At 48.8% G+C, this 23793-nt stretch overlaps 2 protein-coding genes across 4 annotated transcripts in view; both read left to right on the top strand.

Annotated features, from left to right (window-relative positions):
* Positions 1–15104, top strand: part of EPS8 (epidermal growth factor receptor pathway substrate 8) — a 139833-nt gene extending 124729 nt beyond the window's left edge. For all 3 annotated transcript variants that reach the window (XM_038772033.1, XM_038772054.1, XM_038772043.1), the window contains 3 exons: positions 4513–4693; positions 8681–8810; positions 14921–15104. In XM_038772033.1, coding sequence (XP_038627961.1) covers positions 4513–4693; positions 8681–8810; positions 14921–15034 — 425 coding nt within the window. In that variant the 3' untranslated portion in view covers positions 15035–15104. The remainder of the gene's footprint in view (positions 1–4512; positions 4694–8680; positions 8811–14920) is intronic.
* Positions 15105–15142: 38 nt separating this feature from the next.
* On the top strand, positions 15143–23782 carry LOC119946696. The gene is made up of 2 exons (XM_038768116.1): positions 15143–15690; positions 23601–23782. Exons 1-2 carry the CDS (start codon positions 15199–15201, stop codon positions 23712–23714), a joined length of 606 nt encoding a protein of 201 aa, XP_038624044.1. The 5' UTR covers positions 15143–15198; the 3' UTR covers positions 23715–23782.
* The last annotated feature ends 11 nt before the right edge of the window (positions 23783–23793 follow it).

Here is a 23793-nt window from a genome sequence, read left to right as displayed (position 1 = left end):
TGCACATAGTAGGCGCTTAATAAATGCCATCATTATTATTATTATATACACACACACACACACACACACACACATATATATATATATATATATATATATATATACCTGTATATGTATATATATACCTGTATATGTATATACAGGTATATACATTTGTACATATTTATTTCTCTCTATATATCTATATATATATATACGTATATATACACGTATATATACGTATATATATACATATACACACACACACACATATATATATATCATCATCAATCGTATTTATTTTTTATCATCATCATCAATCGTATTTATTGAGCGCTTACTATGTGCAGAGCACTGTACTAAGCGCTTGGGAAGTACAAAGCGCTTGGGAAGTATATGTATACAGGTATATACGTTTGTACATATTTATTACTCTATGTATTTATTTATTTTACTTGTACATATTCATTCTGTTTATTTTATTTTGTTACTATGTTTTGTTCTTTCATTCAATCATATTTATTGAGCACTTACTGTGTGCAGAGCACTGGACTAAGAGCTTGGGAAGGACAAGTGCTTGTTCTGTTGTCTGTCTCCCCCTCCTAGACTGTGAGCCCACTGTCGGGTAGGGACCGTCTCTAGATGTTGCCAACTTGGACTTCCCAAGCGCTTAGTACGGTGCTCTGCACACAGTAAGCGCTCAATACATACGATTGAATGAATGAATGAGCCTCAGTTCCCCCATCTGTCAATTGGGGGTGAAGCCCGTGAGCCCCATGTGGGACATAGGCCAACATGATTACCTTGTATCTTGTATTTCAAGCGCTTAGTACAGTGCTCTGCACATAGTAAGCGCTCAATAAATACGATTGATTGATTGATTGATTGTATCCGTTGCTTAGTCTGGTGCCTGCTACATAGGAAGCGCTTAACAAATGCCGCAATTACGATTATTATTATTACTATCTTCCCTGGGCCTCTGTTACCTCATCTGTTTATTCATTCATTCTTTCATTCATTCATTCAATCGTATTTATTGAGCGCTTACTGTGTGCAGAGCACTGGACTAAGCGCTTGGGAAGTCCAAGTCGGCAACATCTAGAGACGGTCCCTACCCAACAGCGGGCTCACGGTCTAGAAGAGGGAGACAGGCAACGAAACAAAACATATTAACAAAATAAAATAAATAGAATAAATATGTACAAGTAAAATAGAGTAATAAATATGTACAAACATATATACATATATACTGTACTCTTCCTAGCACTTAATACAATGCTGAGCACTCAGTAAGGCCTCAATAAATATTATTGATTGAGAAGGAATACTCGAATTTGCGGGAAGAAGCATCAGGGAGAGGATATAGGGGCTTTTGACATAATAATAATGGTATTTGTTAAGCACTTACTATGTGCTCATAGTAACAGGATAAAACTACTGCTTTAAAAAATACACAAACCTGCAATCCTGAATGCTTAGTTCAGACTTTCTTTACGCTTCGTTAGTATGACTAGTCTTTGATGGCTTTCTTTGAGATGTAGAAAAATAATCATCTCGAGCTATTTGGCACAGGGGGAGACCTCAGTTGAGAAATTGGCGAATTTTTAATGGCTTGGGTACAAATGACTTTCTCTGAATTTGCAGGGTTTTCGGATAATCAGTGTTATCTTTGCTGGTTTACATTAAAATCACATTATAGAATCATAAGTCTGTGATATATATGTAGCAGCGTGGCTCAGTGGAAAGAGCACGGGCTTTGGAGTCAGAGGTCATGGGTTCGAATCCCGGCTCCGCCACATGTCTGCTGTGTGACCTTGGGCAAGTCACTTAACTTCTCTGAGCCTCAGTTACCTCATCTGTAAAATGGGGATTAAGACTGTGAGCCCCACGTGGGACAACCTGATCACTTTGTGTATCCCCCCCAAGCGCTTAGAACAGTGCTTTGCACATAGTAAGTGCTTAACAAATGCCAACATTATTATTATTATTATTATATATGTTTGTACATATTTTTTTACTCTATTTATTTATTTAATTTATTTGTCCATATCTATTCTATTTATTTTATTTTGTTAGTATGTTTGGTTTTGTTCTCTGTCTCCCCCTTTCAGACTGTGAGCCCACTGTTGGGTAGGGACTGTCTCTCTATGTTGCCAATTTGTACTTCCCAAGCGCTTAGTCCAGTGCTCTGCACATAGTAAGCGCTCAATAAATACGATTGATTGATTGATTGATTGATAAGTCTGGAAAAAATTTGCTTTAGTCCATTCCCCTGCCAATTTTTCTTTTCAGAATTGATCCACTGGCTGTCAGAATCTCTGTCCTTCATAAAAAATCCAAGAACTATTTTCCCCTTCTCGTGCAGAGACTATGTTTCATGGGGAAGCAGCATGGCTCAGTGGCTAGAGCCCGGGCTTGGGAGTCCGAGGTCGCGGGTTCTAATCCCGGCTCCGCCGCTGGTCAGCTGTGTGACCTTGGGCAAGTCGCTTCACTTCTCTGGGCCTCAGTGACCTCATATGAAAAACGGAGATTAATAATAATAATAATAATAATAATAATAATAATAATAATAATAATAGCATTGTTTAAGAGCTTACTGTGTGCAAAGCAAAGACTGCGAGCCCCACGCGGGAAAGGGACTCTGCCCAAGATGGTGTCTACCCCAGCGCTCAGAACAGCGCCTGAAATGTAGTAAGCTCTTAACAAATGCCATTTTTAAAAAGAGGGGGGTTGCCAATGTTAGTGTGCCAGTCATTCATTCACTCATTCAGTCGTATTTATTGAGCGCTTACTGTGTGCAGAGCACTGGACTAAGCGCTTGGAAAGTACAGTTCAGCAACAGAGACAGCCCCTGCCCACAACGGACTTTCAGTCGTCAGTCGATCAGTGGTCTTTATTGAGCGCCTACCGTGTACAGAGCGCTGTAGTAGCCGCTTTGGGACAGTCCACCAGAACGATATAACGACACGAGAAGCAGCGTGGCTCAGTGGAAAGAGCCCCGGCTTTGGAGTCAGAGGTCATGGGTTCAAATCCCGGCTCCGCCAACTGTCAGCTGTGTGACTTAGGGCAAGTCGCTTCACTTCTCCGGGCCTCAGTTCCCTCATCTGTAAAATGGGGATGAAGACTGTGAGCCCCTCGTGGGACAACCTGATCACCTTCTAACCTCCCCAGCGCTTAGAACAGTGCTTGGCACATAGTAAGCACTTAACAAATCCCATCATTATTATTATTATTATATAACAAACGCATTCCCTGCCCACCATGGAAATGATGGCATTTGTTAAGTGCTTATTATGTGCGAAGCACTATTCTAAGCATGGGGGGGATACAAGGTGATCAGGTTGTCCCCCGGGGGGCTCACAGTCTTCATCCCCATTATCCAGATGAGGGAACTGAGGCCCAGAGAAGTGAAGTGACTTGCCCGAAGTCACACAGCTGACTCTCAAGCCAGGGCTCTTTCCATTAAGCCGTGACTATTAATAATAATAATAATAGTAATAATGATGGTATTTGTTAAGCACTTTCTATGTGCCAAGCACTGTTCTAAGCGCTGGAGGGATACAAGGTGATCAGGTTGTCCCCTGTGGGGCTCACAGTCTTCACCCCCATTTTCCAGATGAGGGAACTGAGGCCTAGAGAAGTGAAGTGACTTGGCCAAAATCACACAGCTGACAAGTAGAGGAGCCGGGAACCCGTGACTTCTGACTCTCAAGCCAGGGCTCTTTCCATTAAGCCATGACTATTAATAATAATAATAATAATAATGATGGTATCTGTTAAGCACTTGCTATGTTCTGAGCGTTGGGGGGATACAAGGTGATCAGGTTGTCCCCCGTGGGGGCTAACAGTCTTCATCCCCATTTGACAGATGAGGGAACTGAGGCCCAGAGAAGTGAAGCGACTTGCCCAAAGTCACACAGCTGACAAGTAGAGGAGCCGGGAACCCATGACCTCTGACTCTCAAGCCAGGGCTCTTTCCATTAAGCCATGACTATTAAGAATAATAATAATAATAATGATGGCATTTGTTAAGCACTTACTATGTGCCAAGCACTGTTCTAAGTGCTGGGGCAATACAGGATGATCAGGTTGTCCCCGTGGGGGCTCCCAGTCTTCACCCCCATTTTCCAGATGAGGGAACTGAGGCCCAGAGAAGTGAAGCGACTTGCCTAAAGTCACACAGCTGACAAGTAGAGGAGCCGGGAACCCATGACTTCTGACTCTCAAGCCAGGGCTCTTTCCATTAAGCCGTGACTAATAATAATAATAATAATAGTAATAATGATGGTATTTGTTAAGCACTTACTATGTGCCCAGCACCGTTCTAAGCGCTGGGGCGATACAAGGTGATCAGGTTGTCCCCCTGGGGGCTCCCAGTCTTCATCCCCATTTGACAGATGAGGGAACTGAGGCCCAGAGAAGGGAAGCGACTTGCCCAAAGTCCCACAGCTGACGGGGGGGGTCCCCCCGAAGCGCCCGGCGGGTGTCAGGGTGTCGGCCCTGACGGCCCGTGCCTGGCGTCGGCGCCCGCAGGCCGCAAGTCTCAGATGGAGGAGGTCCAGGACGAGCTGGCACAGAGGCTGACCATCGGGCGCGGGGCGGCGCAGAGGAAGCTGCAGGCCCCGCGCCCGCCGCCGCCCGCCGTCCACGTCACCTACGAGTCCCCCGCCGAACAGGTCAAGCTGTGGCTCCAATCCAAGGCCTTCAGCCCCGTGTGAGTTTCCGGCCGCCCCAAGTCCGCCCTGCCCGGCGTTCGCCGGGGGTGCCCGCCGCTCAGCCGCGCCCGCCCTTTGCCCGTGCTCTCTTCTTCCTCCTCCTCCTCTTCTTCCCCCTCCTCTTTTTCTTCCTCCTCCTCCTCTTTTTCTTCCTCTTCCTCCTCCCCCTTTGCTTCCTCCTCCTCCTCCTCTTCCTCCTCCTCCTCCTTCTTCTCCTCTTCCTCTTCTTCCTTCTCCTCTTTTTCTTCCTCCTCCTCCTCTTTTTCTTCCACTTCCTCCTCCTCTTCCTCCTCCCCTTCCCCTTCTCTTCCTCCTCCTCCTCCTCTTCCTCCTCCTCTTCCTCTTCTTCTTCCTCCTCTTTTTCTTCCTCCTCCTCCTCTTGCTCCTCCTTCTCTTTTTCTTCTTCCTCTTCCTCCCCTTCTTCCTCCTCCTCTTTTTCTTCTTTCTCCTCCTCTTTTTCTTCTTTCTCCTCTTTTTCTTCTTTCTCCTCTTTTTCTTCCTCCTCCTCCTCTTTTTCTTCCTCTTCTTCCTCCTCCCCCTCCCCCTTTTCTTCCTCCTTCTCCTCCTCTTCCTCCTCATCCTCTTCCTCCTCCTCTTTTTCTTCCTCTTCTTCCTCCTCCTCTTCCTCCTCCTCCTCCTTTTTTCCTCCCACTCCTTCCTCCTCCTCTTCCTCCTCCTCCTCCTCCTCCTCTTTTTCTTCCTCCTCCTCCTCTTCCTCTTCCTCCTCCTCCTCCTTTTTCTTCCTCTTCCTCCTCCTCTTCCTCCTCCTCCTCCCCCTTTTCTTCCTCCTCCTCCTGCTCTTTCTCCTCCTCCTCCTCTTTTTCTTCCTCCTCTTCCTTCCTTCCCAGCTCCTCTACTTGTCTTAATCCCCATTTTCCAGATGAGGTAACTGAGGCTCAGAGAAGTGAAGTGATTTGCCCAAAGTCACACAGCTGATAAGCAGCGGAGCTGGGATTAGAACCCATGACCTCTGACTCCCAAGCCCGGGCTCTTTCCACTGAGCCACGCTGCTTCTCTATATTTTGCTGTCTGTCTCCCCCTTCTAGACTGTGAGCCCACTGTTGGGTTGGGCCCGTCTCTAGATGTTGCCAACTTGGACTTCCCAAGCGCTTAGTTCAGTGCTCTGCACACAGTAAGTGCTCAATAAGTACGATTGAATGAATGAATGAATATACACATATGTCCCCCAGTTGTTCACCCAAACACTCACACATACCCACGCTCACACAACCCAGTTTGTGGTTTGAACTCTGACTTCCCTGCTCTCCTCTGAGGGAGGGTGACCAGCCTGGAGGTGCTGACCAGTGGCCCCTTCTCCTCCTCTTCCTCCTCCTCCTCCTCCTCCTCCTCCTCCTTCTCCTCCTCTTCCTCCTCCTCCTCCTCTTCCTCCTCCTCCTCCTGTTTTCTTCCTCCTCCTCTTTGTCCTCCTCTTCCTCCTCCTCCTCCTCCTTTTCATCCTCCTCCTCCTCCTCTTTTTCTTCTTCCTCTTCCTCCTCCTCCTCTTCCTCCTCCTCCCCGTCCTCCTTTCCTTCCTCCTCCTCCTCCTCCTCTTTTTCTTCCTCCTCTTCCTCCTCCTCCCCCTCCTCCTTTCCTTCCTCCTCCTCCTCTTTTTCTTCCTCCTCTTCCTCCTCCTCCTCTTCCTCCTCCTCCTCCCCCTCCTCCTTTTCTTCCTCCTCCTCCTCATTTTCTTCTTCCTCTTCCTCCTCCCCCTCCTCCTTTCCTTCCTCCTCCTCCTCTTTGTCTTCCTCCCCTTCCTCCTCCTCCTCCTCCCCTTCCTCCTCCTCTTCCTCTTCCTCCTCCTCCTCTTCCTCTTCCTCCTCCTCCTCCTCCTCTTTTCTTCCTCCTCCTCTTTTTCCTCCTCTTCCTCCTCCCCCTCCTCCTTTTCTTCCTCCTCCTCCTCTTTTCTTCTCCTCCTCCTCTTCCTCTTCTTCCTCCTCCTCCTCCTCTTTTCTTCCTCCTTCTCTTTTTCTTCCTCTTCCTCCTCCCTCTCCTCCTTTTCTTCCTCCTCCTCCTCCTCCTCTTCTTCCTCCTCCTCCTCTTTTTCTTCCTCCTCTTCCTCCTCTTGCCCACTCATTCCATCATATTTATTGAGCACTTACTGGGTGCAGAGCACTGGACGAAGCGCTTGGACAAGAATAATACAACAATAAGCAGTGACCATCCCTGCCCACAATCCACTCATTCGATCATATTTATTGAATGCTTACTGGGTGCAGAGCACTGGACTAAGCACTTGGGCAAGAATAATACAACACTAAGCAGTGGCCATCCCTGCCCACAATCCACTCATTCGATCATATTTATTGAGCGCTTACTGGGTGCAGAGCACTGGACTAAGCGCTTGGGCAAGAATAATGCAACAGTAAGCAGTGACTATCCCTGCCCACAATTCATTCATTCAGTCGTATTTATTGAGCGCTTACTGGGTGCAGAGCACTGGACTAAGCGCTTGGGCAAGAATAATGCAACAATAAGCAGTGCCCATCCCTGCCCACAATCCACTCATTTGATCGTATTTATTGAGCGCTTACTGGGTGCAGAGCATTGGACTAAGTGCTTGGGCAAGAATAATGCAACAATAAGCAGTGACCATCCCTGCCCACAATTCACCAGTGGCCCTGGTCTGTAGTTTGACCTCTGACCTCTCCTCTCTCTGCCCCGGGACGGCGACCAGCCTGGGGGAGCTGACCAGTGGCCCCTTCTGCCCCCCAATTCATGGTTTGACCTCTGACCCCTCTACTCTCCGCCCCAGGACGGCGACCAGCTTGGGGGAGCTGACCAGTGGCCCCTTCTGCCCCCAATTCATGGTTTGACCTCTGACCCCTCTGCTCTCCACCCCAGGACGATGACCAGCCTGGGGGAGCTGACCAGTGGCCCCTCCCCTTCTGCCCCCTGGCTTGTAGTTTGACCTCTGACCTCTCTGCTCTCTGCTCCGGGATGGCGACCAGCCTGGGGGAGCTGACCAGTGGCCCCTCCTGCCCCCCAATTCATGGTTTGACCTCTGACCCCTCTGCTCTCTGCCCCAGGATGGCAACCAGCCTGGGGGAGCTGACCAGTGGCCCCTCCCCTTCTGCCCCCCGGTTTGTAGTTTGACCTCTGACCCCTCCACTCTCCGCCCCTGGACGGTGACCATCCTGGGGCAGCTGACCAGTGGCCCCTCCTGCCCCCCAATTCATGGTTTGACCTCTGCCCCCTCTGCCCCCAGGACGGTGACCAGCCTGGGGGAGCTGACCAGTGGCCCCTCCCCTTCTGCCCCCTGGTTTGCAGTTTGACCTTTGACCTCTCCACTTTCTGCCCTGGGACGATGACCATCCTGGGGGAGCTGACCAGTGGCCCCTCCTTCCCCCCAATTCATGGTTTGACCTCTGACCCCTCTGCTCTCCGCCCCAGGACGGCGACCGGCCTGGGGGAGCTGACCAGTTGCCCCTCCTACCCCTCCTGCCCCCCGGTTTGTAGTGTGACTTCTGACCTCTCTGCCCCAGGACGACAACCACCCTGGGGGAGCTGACCAGTGGCCCCTCCTGCCCCCCAATTCATGGCTTGACCTCTGACCCCTCTGCTCTCCGCCTCAGGATGGTGACCGGCCTGGGGGAGCTGACCAGTGGCCCCTCCCCTTCTGCCCCCTGGCTTGCAGTTTGACCTTTGACCTCTCCACTTTCTGCCCCGGGACGGTGACCAACCTTGGGGAGCTGACCAGTGGCCCCCGCTGCCCCCCAATTCATGGTTTGACCCCTGACCCCTCTGCTCTCCACCCCAGGATGGTGACCGGCCTGGGGGAGCTGACCAGTGGCCCCTCCTGCCCCCCTGTTTGTTCTTTGACCTCTGACCTCTCCGCCCCAGGACGGCGACCATCCTGGGGGAGCTGAAATAGTGGCCCCTCCTGCCCCCCGATTCATGGTTTGACCTCTGACCCCTCTGCTCTCGGCCCCGGGACGGCGACCAGCCGGTTTGTGGCCTGACCTCTGCCCTCTGTGCCCCCCGTGCAGGACGGTGAGCAGCCTGGGGGTGCTGACGGGCGCCCAGCTGTTCTCCCTGAACAAGGCCGAGCTGCGGGCCGTCTGCCCCGAGGGCGCGCGAGTCTACAGTCAGATCACCGTGCAGAAAGCCGCTCTCGAGGTGGGCACCGGGGCAGGCCGGGCGGGCGACGGCGGGGGGCGGCTACTTGGGCAGCGTCAGCCCTACTGACAGCTCACCTCCTCCAGGAGGCCTTCCCAGACTGAGCCCCCTCCTTCCTCTCCCCCCTCCATCCCCACCGCCTTACCTCCTTCCCTTCCCCACAGCACCTGTATATATGGATATATGTTTGTACAGATTTATTACTCTATTTTATTTTACTTGTATTTATTTATTCTATTTATTTTATTTTGTTAATATGGTTTAGTTTTGTTGTCTGTCTCCCCCTTCTAGACCGTGAGCCCACTGTTGGACTCGTCCCCCTCTCCATCCCCCCCGTCTTCATTCATTCATTCATTCAATCGTATTTATTGAGCGCTTCCTGTGTGCAGAGCACTGGACTAAGCGCTTGGGAAGTCCAAGTTGGCAACATCTAGAGGCGGTCCCTACCCAACAGTGGGCTCACGGTCTAAAAGGGGGAGACAGACAACAAAACCAAACACCTTTCCTCCTTCCCTTCCCCACAGCACCTGTATAGATGTATATATGTTTGTACATATTTATTACTCTGTTTACTTATTTGTTTATTTTACTTGTACATATCTCTTCTATTGATTTTATTTCGTTAATATGTTTGGTTTTGTTCTCTGTCTCCCCCTCCTAGACTGTGAGCCCACTGTTGGGTAGGGACCGTCTCTGTATGTTGCCAACTTGTGCTGCCCAAGCACTTAGTACAGTGCTCTGCACACAGTAAGTGCTCAATAAATGCAATCGATTGATCGATTCATTGCTCCAGCTTCTAGACTGTGAGCCCACTGTTGGGTAGGGACCGTCTCTATATGTTCCCAACTTCTACTTCCCAAGCGCTTAGTACAGTGCTCTGCACACAGTAAGCGCTCAATAAATGCGATTAAATGAAAATGAAATGAAATAAATGACCATCTCTAGATGTTGCCGACTTGGACTTCCCAAGCGCTTAGCACAGTGCTCTGCGCACAGTAAGCGCTCAATAAATGCGATGGAGTGAATGAAAGTCAGGCCTGGACATGAGGCTGGCCGGGGCAGACCAGGGCACCGAGAAGAAGCAGCGTGGCTCAGTGGGAAGAGCCCAGGCTTGGGAGTCGGAGGTCACGGGTTCAAATCCCGGCTCCGTGACTTGGGGCAAGTCACTTCACTTCTCTGGGCCTCAGTTCCCTCACCTGGAAAACGGGGATGAAGACCGTGAGCCCCCCGTGGGACAACCTGATTCATTCATTCATTCATTCAGTCATATTTATTGAGTGCTTACTGTGTGCAGAGCACTGGACTAATAAGCACTTGGGAATACACCCTGATCACCTTGTAACCTCCCCCCGGCGCTTAGAACAGTGCTTTGCACATAGTAAGTGTTTAATAAATGCCATAATTATTATTATTATTATTATTATTCTTCTTCTCCGGGCCTCAGTTCCCTCATCTGGAAAATGGGGATGAAGACCGTGAGCCCCCTGTGGGGCAACCTGACTCATTCATTCATTCATTCATTCATTCAATCGTATTTATTGAGCGCTTACTTTGTGCAGAGCACTGGACTAAGCACTTGGGAATACACCCTGATCACCTCGTAACCTCCCCCCAGCGCTTCGAACAGTGCTTTGCACATAGTAAGCGCTTAATAAATGCCATCATCATTATTATTATTATCATTATCATTATTACTTCCCTTCTCTCTGCCTCAGTTCCCTTATTAGAGAAGCAGCATGGCTCAGTGGAAAGAGCCTGGGCTTTGGAGTCAGAGGTCATGGGTTCAAATTCCAGCTCTGCCAATTGCCAGCTGTGTGACTTTGGGCAAGTCACTTAACTTCTCTGGGCCTCAGTTCCCTCATCTGGGAACTGGGTAAAATGGGGATGAAGACTGTGAGCCCAGAGAAGGTGGCATCCCCGCTCTGCCCCCGGGCCTGCTCCGTGATCTCGGGTGGGTCATTTCCCTTCTCCGGGCCTCGATTTCCTCATCTGTGAAAGGAGAAGACGATGCCCGCTCTCCTCCCCTGCCGGGCCTCTCCCCCAGGGTTGGGGGGGCAGGGACTGCATCCCAGACTGTGAGCCCACTGTTGGGTAAGGACCGTCTCTATATGCTGCCAACTTGTACTTCCCAAGCGCTTAGTCCAGTGCTCTGCACACAGTAAGCGCCCAATAAATACGATTGAATGAATGAATGAATGATCCGGTGCCCGCCCGGGGCCGTATGCAGAATAAATGCTCAGTGGAAACCAAAACTCCAAACTATTAGCTCGGGGTTTTTTGTTTCTTTTTTTGCGGTACTCATTAAGCACGTACGAAGTTCCAGGAGCTGTAATAATAATAATGATAATGGCATTTATTAAGCGCTTACTATGTGCCAAGCACTGTTCTAAGCACGGGGGAGGTTACAAGGTGATCAGGTTGCCCCACGGGGGGCTCACAATCTTAACCCCCATTAAGCACGTACGAAGTTCCAGAGCCGTAACAATAATAATCAATCAATCAATCGTATTTATTGAGCGCTTACCGTGTGCAGAGCACTGGACTAAGCGCTTGGGAAGTACAAGATATCGAGACGGTCCCTACCCAACAGTGGGCTCACAGTCTAGATAATAATGGCATTTATTAAGCACTTACTATGTGCCAAGCGCTGTTCTAAGCGCTGGGGAGGATACAAGGTGATCAGATTGTCCCACGGGGGGCTCACAGTCTTAACCCCCATTAAGCACATACGAAGTTCCAGAGCTGTAATAATAATAATAATAATGGCATTTACTAAGCGCTTACTATGTGCAAAGCACTGTTCTAAGCGCTGGGGAGGTTTCAAGCTGATCAGATTGTCCCACGGGGGGCCTCACAGTCTTAACCCCCATTAAGCACGTACAAAGTTCCAGGGCTGTAATAATAATAATAATAATAATAATAATAGCATTTATTAAGCGCTTACCATGTGCAAAGCACTGTTCTAAGCGCTGGGGAGGTTACAAGGTGATCAGGTTGTCCCACGGGGGGATCTCAGTCTTCATCCCCATTAAGCATTTATGAAGTTCCACAGCTGTAATAATAATCATAATAATACTAATAATGACATTTATTAAGTGCTTACTATGTGCCAAGCACTGTTCTAAGCGCTGGGGAGGTTACAAGGTGATCAGATTGTCCCACGGGGGGCTCACAGTCTTAACCCCCATTAAGCACGTATCAATCACTCAATCACTCAATCGTATTTATTGAGCGCTTACTGTGTGCAGAGCACTGTACTAAGCGCTTGGGAAGTCCAAGTTGGCAACATCTAGAGACGGTCCCTACCCGACAGTGGGCTTACAGTCTAGAAGGGGGAGACGGAGAACAAAACCAAACATATTAACAAAATAAAATCAATAGAATAGATATGTACAAGTCAAATAAATAAATTGAGTAATAAATCTGTACAAACATATATACATATATACAGGTGATGTGGGGAAGGGAAGGAGGCAAGACGGTGGGGATGGAGGGGGGGGACGAGGTTCCAGAGCTGTAATAATAATAATGGCATTGATTAAGTGCTTACTATGTGCCAAGCACGGTTCTAAGCGCTGGGGAGGTTACAAGGTGATCAGATTGTCCCACGGGGAGCTCACAGTCTTCATCCCCATTAAGCACATACGAAGTTCCAGAGCTGTAATAATAATGATAATAATAATAATAATAATAATAATAATAGTAATGGTATTTATTAAGCGCTTAATATGTGCAAAGCACTGTTCTGAGCGCTGGGGAGGTTACAAGATGATCAGATTGTCCCACGGGGGGCTCACAGTCTTAACCCCCATTTTACAGATGAGGCAACTGAGGCACAGAGAAGTGACTTCATTCAATTGTATTTATTGAGCGCTTACTGGTGTGCAGAGCACTGTACTAAGCGCTTGGGAAGTCCAAGTTGGCAACATCTAGAGACGGTCCCTACCCAACAGCGGGCCAAAGTCACCCAGCTGACAGTTGACGGAGCCGGGATTTGAACCCATTCATTCATTCATTCAGCCAGTCATATTTATTGAGCGCTTACTGTGTGCAGAGCACTGGACCAAGAGCTTGGGAAGTGCAAGTCGGCAACCGATAGAGACGGTCCCTACCCATCGATTCATTCATTCATTCAATCGTATTTATTGAGCGCTTACCGTGTGCAGAGCACTGGACTAAGCGCTTGGGAAGTACAAAAGTCGGCAACATCTAGAGACGGTCCCTACCCGACAGCGGGCTCACAGTCGTGAAGGGGGAGACAGACGACAAAATAAAACATGGGGACGGGTGTCAAGTCATCAGAATAAATAGAAATACAACTGACCTCTGACTCCGAAGCCCGGGCTCTTTCCACTGAGCTCCGCTGCTTCCCCGCTTAACTCCGTTGCATCGTCCTCTCCCCAGAGCGTAGTAAGCACTCAATTCATTCATTCAATCGTATTTATTGAGCGCTTACTGTGTGATGATGGTGATGGTATTTGTTAAGCGCTTACCATGTGCACAGCACTGTTCTAAGCGCTGGGAAAATCCAATTGGGCAACAGATAATAATAATAATGATGATGGTATTTGTTAAGTGCTTACTATGTGCACAGCACTGTTCTAAGAGCTGGGAAAGTCCAATTGGGCAACAGATAATAATGATAATGATGATGGTATTTGTTAAGTGCTTACTATGTGCAAAGCACTGTTCTAAGCGCTGGGAAAGTCCAATTGGGCAACAGATAATAATAATAATGCAGAGCACTGTACTAAGCGCTTGGGAAATCCAAGTTGGCAACATCTGGAGACGGTCCGTACCCAACAGCGGGCTCACTGTCTAGAAGGGGGAGACAGACAACCAAACCAAACATATTAACAAAATAAAATAAATTGAATAAATATGGACAGGTAAAATAAGTCAATAAATAGAGTCATCAATCATCATCAATCATCAATCGTATTTATTGAGTGCTTACTGTGTGCAGAGCACTGTTCTAAGTGCTGGGAAAGTCCAATTTGGCAACAGATAATAATAATAATAATAATAATGCAGAGCACTGTACTAAGCGCTTGGGAAATCCAAGTTGGCAACATCTAGAGACGGTCCGTACCCAACAGCGGGCTCACTGTCTAGAAGGGGGAGACAGACAACAAAACCAAACATATTAACAGAATAAAATAAACTGAATAAAGATGGACAAGTAAAATAAGTCAATAAATAGAGTAATCAATCATCATCAATCATCAATCGTATTTATTGAGTGCTTCCTGTGTGCAGAGCACTGGACTAAGCGCTTAGGAAGTCCAAGTTGGCAACATATAGAGACGGTCCCTACCCAGCGGTGGGCTCACAGTCTAGAAGGGGGAGACGGAGAACAAAACCAAACATATTAACAGAATGAAATAAATAGAATAAATATGTACAAGTCAAATAAATCAATAAATGGCAGCGTGGCTCAGTGGAAAGAGCCCGGGCTTTGGAGTCAGAGGTCATGGGTTCGAATCCTGGCTCCGCCACATGTCTGCTGTGTGACCTAGGGCAAGTCACTTAACTTCTCTGAGCCTCGGCTCCCTCATCTGTAAAATGGGGATTAGGACTGTGAGCCCCACGTGGGACAACTTGATCACCTTGTATTCCCCCCCCCCCCCCAGCGCTTAGAACAGTGCTCTGCACATAGTAAGCGCTTAACAAATGCCATCGTTATTATTTTTATTAAATAGAGTAATAAATCCGTACAAACATATATACATATATACAGTTGCTGTGGGGAAGGGAAGGAGGTAGACTGTGAGCCCACTGTTGGGTAGGGACTGTCTCTCTATGTTGCCAACTTGTACTTCCCAAGGGCTCAGTCCAGTGCTCTGCACACAGGAAGCGCTCAATAAATACGATCGATTGATTGATTGAGGTAAGGCGGGGGGGGATGGAGAGGGGGAGGAGGGCAATCGATCGCATTTATTGAGCGCTTACTGTGTGCAGAGCACTGTATTAAGAGCTTGGGAAGTCCAAGTTGGCAACCTAGAGAGACGGTCCCTACCCAACGGTGGGCTCACAATAAATGCCCTCGATCGCTTACAACTCCCCGAATGAGGTCCAGCGGTCACCTTCGCCTCTCCTCCTCCCCTCAGGACACCGAAGGCAGCTCCGAACTGCAGGAGATCATGCGTCGCCGCAAAGAGAAGATCGCGGCGGCGGGCAGCGACTCCGGGGTGGAGTCCTTCGACGAAGGAAGCGGCCACTGACCGCCCCTCGGTTTCCCCCCGGGCCTCGTCGCGCCGCGTTCGGTTTTTAGGAAGCCACGGGAAAGCTGGGGGGGGGTGGGGGGGGTGGGGGAGAAAAAAACCAAATCGCACTCCTTTTTCGTTTTCTGGTACCCAATCGGTCGCCCTGAAGGAAGCTCGCCGAGATGAGGCGGGAAGCGTTTGAAGGGCTGGCCCCAATCAAGAGCAGCCTTATCGTCGTCGTCGTCGTCGTCGTCATTCTCACTGCACGAAGGGGAACGCCGGGGTCAAGGGGCGGCGGGAAGGCCTTCTTCCTCTTCGCCCCTCGTTCCCTCCGGAGGAGAGGGATGGGTCCGGCGTGGCCGGAGGCCGCGGGTGGAGGGCCGGGCCGGAGGAGAGGGATGGCAGGGCCCGGCGGCCCGGGATTGACTCCGAAAGCCAACGCTTGCCATCTTGGCTTCGCCGACAAAGATGGCACCCGCGAATGGGGTTGGGAAGATCAGCGGGCCTTGGTCTCCGAGCGGGCGAGCGTCCTCTATTGGAGTTCGGCCAAGGGGCCGTCCTCTAGCCGAGTCCGTCGGAGGGGTCGGCTTCCCCCCTCCCGGGAAGGCGAGCCATCAAACCGACAATCCCGCGAGAGATCTGGAGAACGAGGGCCCGGATTTCCCGACAGATTGGTACGTGGGACGCGCGCACACGCGCACACACACACACACACGATTTTTGCCACTCCACGTCCTCCCGTTTCGCGTACACAAAGGGCCGACACGACCGTCGTATATTTGAAACACGATGCCACGGGGGACGTCATCTAGGCTCCCTGATTTTCGTAGCGCCTTTTTCCACACCGGCCGGCGGGAGGTCTGCAATAAATAGCATTTGCCATAGGCCGGCGTGGTCGTGCGTGGGTCTGTCGGTGCGATGGAGAGAGCCGGGAAGCGGGAGGACGGGGCCGGAGGGAATCGGGAAGAATCTGCGGCGCACGCGGGCGGGGAAGAGCACGGGGCCGAGCGAGGCCTCCGGGGCAACGGGTTCCAAGCCCACGTCACCCATTAATAATAATAATAATAATAATGGTATCTATCAAGCGCTTACTATGTGCAAAGCACCGTTCCATCGGATTTATTGAGCGCTTACCGTGTGCGGAGCACTGGACTAAGCGCTTGGAAGGTACGATTCAGCGACGGCGAGAGACCGTCCCCGCCCGCGACGGGCTCACGGTCTAAAAGCGGAGGAGACAGCAAAAGAAGGAGACAGGCATCAATATAAATAGAATAAATAATGGGGCGTGGTCTTGGTCGCAGTTATTGAGCGCTTACGGTGTGCAGAGCACTGTACCAAGCGCTTGGAAAGTGCGATTCAGCAACGGAGACAGTCCCTGCCTGCAGCGGGCTTACAGGCTATGGTGGGGGGAGACGGACATCAAAAGAAGGAAACAGGCGTCGATGACATCAATATGAATAGAATAAATAAATAACGTTGGCCCTGGGCGGTGGTCACTCACTCAGTCTAGTCCCCTTCTAGACTGTGAGCCCACTGTTGGGTAGGGACCGTCTCTACGGGTTGGCAACTTGGACTTCCCAAGCGCTCGGTACAGTGGTCTGCACACAGTAAGCGCTCAACAAATACGATCGATCGATGGAGAACAGTGCTTGGCACGTCATAGTAAGCGCTTCATGAATGCCATCCGAAAAAAAAAAAAAGGAACCCAGGCTTTGGAGTCGGAGGTCATGGGTTCAAATCCCGGCTCCGCCAAATGTCAGCTGTGTGACTTTGGGCCAGTCGCTTCTCTGTGCCTCAGTTCCCTCATCTGTAAAATGGGGATTAAGACTGTGAGGCCCCCGTGGGACAATCCGATCACCTTGTAACTTCCCTAGCGCTTAGAACAGTGCTTTGCACATAGTAAAGTGCTTAATAAATGCCATTATTATTGTTCTTATTATTTATTGAGCGCTTATTGTGTGCAGTAAACGCTCGGAAAGTACAATTCAGCAACATTCATTCGTTCATTCAATGGTATTTATTGAGCGCTTACTGTGTGCAGAGCACTGTACTGAGCGCTTGGGAAGTCCACGTTGGCAACATCTAGAGACGGTCCCTGCCCGACAGCGGGCTCGCAGTCTAGAAGGGGGAGACGGACAACCAAACCCAACTCTATATGTTGCCCGCTTGTACTTCCCAAGCGCTTAGTCCAGTGCTCTGCACACAGTAAGCGCTCAATAAATACGATCGATTGATTGCTTGATGTGGACGGGTGTCAAGTCGTCAGAATAAATAGAAGTAAAGCCAGATGGATATCAAGCAATCATACTTATTGAGCACTTACTGTGTGCAGAGCACTGTACTAAGCGCTCGGGAAGTCCAAGTTGGCAACACATAGAGACGGTCCCTACCCAACAGTGGGCTCACAGCCTAGAAGGGGGAGATAGAGCACAAAACAAAACATATTAACAAAATAGAATAGATATAGAGGAGTAAAATAAATAAATAAATATCAGAGACAATCCCTGCCCAACAGCAAGCTTCCAGTCTAGAAGGGGGGAGACAAACAACAATGCAAGTAGACGACAGGCATCAATAACATCAATCAATCAATCAATCAATCAATCGTATTTATTGAGCGCTTCCTGTGTGCAGAGCACTGGACTAAGCGCTTGGGAAGTCCAAGTCGGCAACATACAGAGGCGGTCCCTACCCGACAGCGGGCTCACAGTCTAGGACGGGGAGACAGAGAACAAAACAAAACATATTAACAAAATAAAATAAATGGAATAAATATGTACAAATCAAATCAGAGTTCATTCATTCAATCGTATTATTTATTGAGCGCTTCCTGTGTGCAGAGCACTGGACTAAGCGCTTGGGAAGTCCAAGTTGGCAACATCTAGAGGCGGTCCCTACCCGACAGCGGGCTCACGGTCTAAAAGGGGGAGACAGACAACAAAACCAAACACCTTTCCTCCTTCCCTTCCCCACAGCACCTGTATAGATGTATATATGTTTGTACATATTTATTACTCTGTTTACTTCTTTGTTTATTTTACTTGTACATATCTATTCTATTGATTTTATTTCGTTAATATGTTTGGTTTTGTTCTCTGTCTCCCCCTTCTAGACTGCGAGCCCACTGTTGGGTAGGGACCGTCTCTGTATGTTGCCAACTTGTGCTGCCCAAGCACTTAGTACAGTGCTCTGCACACAGTAAGTGCTCAATAAATACAATCGATTGATCGATTCATTGCTCCAGCTTCTAGACTGTGAGCCCACTGTTGGGTAGGGACCGTCTCTATATGTTCCCAACGTCTACTTCCCAAGCGCTTAGTACAGTGCTCTGCACACAGTAAGCGCTCAATAAATGCGATTAAATGAAAATGAAATGAAATAAATGACCATCTCTAGATGTTGCCGACTCGGACTTCCCAAGCGCTTAGCACAGTGCTCTGCGCACAGTAAGCGCTCAATAAATGCGATGGAGTGAATGAGAGTCAGGCCTGGACGTGAGGCTGGCCGGGGCAGACCAGGGCACAGAGAAGAAGCAGCGTGGCTCAGTGGGAAGAGCCCAGGCTTGGGAGTCGGAGGTCACGGGTTCAAATCCCGGCTCCGTGACTTGGGGCAAGTCACTTCACTTCTCTGGGCCTCAGTTCCCTCACCTGGAAAACGGGGATGAAGACCGTGAGCCCCCCGTGGGACAACCTGATTCATTCATTCATTCATTCAGTCGTATTTATTGAGTGCTTACTGTGTGCAGAGCACTGGACTAAGAAGCACTTGGGAATACACCCTGATCACCTTGTAACCTCCCCCCGGCGCTTAGAACAGTGCTTTGCACATAGTAAGTGTTTAATAAATGCCATAATTATTATTATTATTATTATTCTTCTCCGGGCCTCAGTTCCCTCATCTGGAAAATGGGGATGAAGCCCGTGAGCCCCCTGTGGGGCAACCTGACTCATTCATTCATTCATTCATTCATTCAATCGTATTTATTGAGCGCTTACTTTGTGCAGAGCACTGGACTAAGCGCTTGGGAATACACCCTGATCACCTCGTAACCTCCCCCCAGCGCTTCGAACAGTGCTTTGCACATAGTAAGCGCTTAATAAATGCCATCATCATTATTATTATTATTATCATTAGCATTATTACTTCCCTTCTCTCTGCCTCAGTTCCCTTATTAGAGAAGCAGCATGGCTCAGTGGAAAGAGCCTGGGCTTTGGAGTCAGAGGTCATGGGTTCAAATTCCAGCTCTGCCAATTGCCAGCTGTGTGACTTTGGGCAAGTCACTTCACTTCTCTGGGCCTCAGTTCCCTCATCTGGGAACTGGGTAAAATGGGGATGAAGACTGTGAGCCCAGAGAAGGTGGCATCCCCGCTCTGCCCCCGGGCCTGCTCCGTGATCTCGGGTGGGTCATTTCCCTTCTCCGGGCCTCGATTTCCTCATCTGTGAAAGGACAAGACGATGCCCGCTCTCCTCCCCTGCCGGGCCTCTCCCCCAGGGTTGGGGGGCAGGGACTGCATCCCAGACTGTGAGCCCACTGTTGGGTAAGGACCGTCTCTAGATGTTGCCAACTTGTACTTCCCAAGCGCTTAGTACAGTGCTCTACACACAGTAAGCGCTCAATAAATACGATTGAATGAATGAATGAATGATCCGGTGCCCGCCCGGGGCCGTATGCAGAATAAATGCTCAGTGGAAACCAAAACTCCAAACTATTAGCTCGGGGTTTTTTGTCTTTTGTTTCTTTTTTTGCGGTACTCATTAAGCACGGACGAAGTTCCAGGAGCTGTAATAATAATAATAATAATAATGGCATTTATTAAGCGCTTACTATGTGCCAAGCACTGTTCTAAGCACGGGGGAGGTTACAAGGTGATCAGATTGTCCCACGGGGGGCTCACAATCTTAACCCCCATTAAGCACGTACGAAGTTCCAGAGCCGTAACAATAATAATCAATCAATCAATCGTATTTATTGAGCGCTTACCGTGTGCAGAGCACTGGACTAAGCGCTTGGGAAGTACAAGATATAGAGATGGTCCCTACCCAACAGTGGGCTCACAGTCTAGATAATAATGGCATTTATTAAGCACTTACTATGTGCCAAGCGCTGTTCTAAGCGCTGGGGAGGATACAAGGTGATCAGATTGTCCCACGGGGGGCTCACAGTCTTCACCCCCATTAAGCACATACGAAGTTCCAGAGCTGTAATAATAATAATAATAATGGCATTTACTAAGCGCTTACTATGTGCAAAGCACTGTTCTAAGCGCTGGGGAGGTTTCAAGCTGATCAGATTGTCCCACGGGGGGCCTCACAGTCTTAACCCCCATTAAGCACGTACAAAGTTCCAGGGCTGTAATAATAACAATAATAATAATAATAATAGCATTTCTTAAGCGCTTACCATGTGCAAAGCACTGTTCTAAGCGCTGGGGAGGTTACAAGGTGATCAGGTTGTCCCACGGGGGGATCTCAGTCTTCATCCCCATTAAGCATTTATGAAGTTCCACAGCTGTAATAATAATCATAATAATACTAATAATGACATTTATTAAGTGCTTACTATGTGCCAAGCACTGTTCTAAGCGCTGGGGAGGTTACAAGGTGATCAGATTGTCCCACGGGGGGCTCACAGTCTTAACCCCCATTAAGCACGTATCAATCACTCAATCACTCAATCGTATTTATTGAGCGCTTACTGTGTGCAGAGCACTGTACTAAGCGCTTGGGAAGTCCAAGTTGGCAACATCTAGAGACGGTCCCTACCCGACAGTGGGCTTACAGTCTAGAAGGGGGAGACGGAGAACAAAACCAAACATATTAACAAAATAAAATCAATAGAATAGATATGTACAAGTCAAATAAATAAATTGAGTAATAAATCTGTACAAACATCTATACATATATACAGGTGCTGTGGGGAAGGGAAGGAGGCAAGACGGTGGGGATGGAGGGGGGGACGAGGTTCCAGAGCTGTAATAATAATAATGGCATTGATTAAGTGCTTACTATGTGCCAAGCACGGTTCTAAGCGCTGGGGAGGTTACAAGGTGATCAGGTTGTCCCACGGGGAGCTCACAGTCTTCATCCCCATTAAGCACATACGAAGTTCCAGAGCTGTAATAATAATAATAATAATAATAATAGTAATGGCATTTATTAAGCGCTTAATATGTGCAAAGCACTGTTCTAAGCGCTGGGGAGGTTACAAGATGATCAGATTGTCCCACGGGGGGCTCACAGTCTTAACCCCCATTTTACAGATGAGGCAACTGAGGCACAGAGAAGTGACTTCATTCAATTGTATTCATTGAGCGCTTACTGGTGTGCAGAGCACCGTACTAAGCGCTTGGGAAGTCCAAGTTGGCAACATCTAGAGACGGTCCCTACCCAACAGCGGGCCAAAGTCACCCAGCTGACAGTTGACGGAGCCGGGATTTGAACCCATTCATTCAGTCAGTCATTCAGTCAGTCATATTTATTGAGCGCTTACTGTGTGCAGAGCACTGGACCAAGAGCTTGGGAAGTGCAAGTCGGCAACCGATAGAGACGGTCCCTACCCATCGATTCATTCATTCATTCAATCGTATTTATTGAGCGCTTACCGTGTGCAGAGCACTGGACTAAGCGCTTGGGAAGTCCAAGTCGGCAACATCTAGAGACAGTCCCTACCCAACAGTGGGCTCACAGTCGTGAAGGGGGAGACAGACGACAAAATAAAACATGGGGACGGGTGTCAAGTCATCAGAATAAATAGAAATACAACTGACCTCTGACTCCGAAGCCCGGGCTCTTTCCACTGAGCTCCGCTGCTTCCCCGCTTAACTCCGTTGCATCGTCCTCTCCCCAGAGCGTAGTAAGCACTCAATTCATTCATTCAATCGTATTTATTGAGCGCTTACTGTGTGATGATGGTGATGGTATTTGTTAAGCGCTTACCATGTGCACAGCACTGTTCTAAGCGCTGGGAAAATCCAATTGGGCAACAGATAATAATAATAATGATGATGGTGTTTGTTAAGTGCTTACTATGTGCACAGCACTGTTCTAAGAGCTGGGAAAGCCCAATTGGGCAACAGATAATAATGATAATGATGATGGTATTTGTTAAGTGCTTACTATGTGCAAAGCACTGTTCTAAGCGCTGGGAAAGTCCAATTTTTGGCAACAGATAATAATAATAATAATAATAATAATAATGCAGAGCACTGTACTGAGCGCTTGGGAAATCCAAGTTGGCAACATCTGGAGACGGTCCGTACCCAACAGCGGGCTCACTGTCTAGAAGGGGGAGACAGACAACAAAACCAAACATATTAACAAAATAAAATAAATTGAATAAATATGGACAAGTAAAATAAGTCAATAAATAGAGTAATCAATCATCATCAATCATCAATCGTATTTATTGAGTGCTTACTGTGTGCAGAGCACTGTTCTAAGCGCTGGGAAAGTCCAATTGGGCAACAGATAATAATAATAATAATAATAATAATAATAATAATAATGCAGAGCACTGTACTAAGCGCTTGGGAAATCCAAGTTGGCAACGTCTAGAGACGGTCCGTACCCAACAGCGGGCTCACTGTCTAGAAGGGGGAGACAGACAACAAAACCAAACATATTAACAGAATAAAATAGATTGAATAAATATGGACAAGTAAAATAAGTCAATAAATAGAGTCATCAATCATCATCAATCATCAATCGTATTTATTGAGTGCTTCCTGTGTGCAGAGCACTGGACTAAGCGCTTAGGAAGTCCAAGTTGGCAACATCTAGAGACGGTCCCTACCCAGCGGTGGGCTCACAGTCTAGAAGGGGGAGACGGAGAACAAAACCAAACATATTAACAGAACGAAATAAATAGAATAAATATGTACAAGTCAAATAAATCAATAAATGGCAGCGTGGCTCAGTGGAAAGAGCCCGGGCTTTGGAGTCAGAGGTCATGGGTTCGAATCCTGGCTCCGCCACATGTCTGCTGTGTGACCTAGGGCAAGTCACTTAACTTCTCTGAGCCTCGGCTCCCTCATCTGTAAAATGGGGATTAGGACTGTGAGCCCCACGTGGGACAACTTGATCACCTTGTATCCCCCCCCCCCCAGCGCTTAGAACAGTGCTCTGCACATAGTAAGCGCTTAACAAATGCCATCGTTATTATTTTTATTAAATAGAGTAATAAATCCGTACAAACATATATACATATATACAGTTGCTGTGGGGAAGGGAAGGAGGTAGACTGTGAGCCCACTGTTGGGTAGGGACTGTCTCTCTATGTTGCCAACTTGTACTTCCCAAGGGCTCAGTCCAGTGCTCTGCACACAGGAAGCGCTCAATAAATACGATCGATTGATTGATTGAGGTAAGGCGGGGGGGGATGGAGAGGGGGAGGAGGGCAATCGATCGTATTTATTGAGCGCCCTCACTGTGTGCAGAGCACTGGATTAAGAGCTTGGGAAGTCCAAGTTGGCAACCTAGAGAGACGGTCCCTACCCAACGGCGGGCTCACGAGAAACGCCCTCGATCGCTTACAACTCCCCGAATGAGGTCCAGCGGTCACCTTCGCCTCTCCTCCTCCCCTCAGGACACCGAAGGCAGCTCCGAACTGCAGGAGATCATGCGTCGCCGCAAAGAGAAGATCGCGGCGGCGGGCAGCGACTCCGGGGTGGAGTCCTTCGACGAAGGAAGCGGCCACTGACCGCCCCTCGGTTTCCCCCCGGGCCTCGTCGCGCCGCGTTCGGTTTTTAGGAAGCCACGGGAAAGCTGGGGGGGGTGGG

This window comes from Tachyglossus aculeatus, chromosome 2 (genome assembly GCF_015852505.1).
Source record: "Tachyglossus aculeatus isolate mTacAcu1 chromosome 2, mTacAcu1.pri, whole genome shotgun sequence".
NCBI lineage: Eukaryota > Metazoa > Chordata > Mammalia > Monotremata > Tachyglossidae > Tachyglossus > Tachyglossus aculeatus.
The sequence above is the reverse complement of the archived record's forward strand: the minus strand, read 5'-3'. Positions and strand labels throughout refer to the sequence as shown.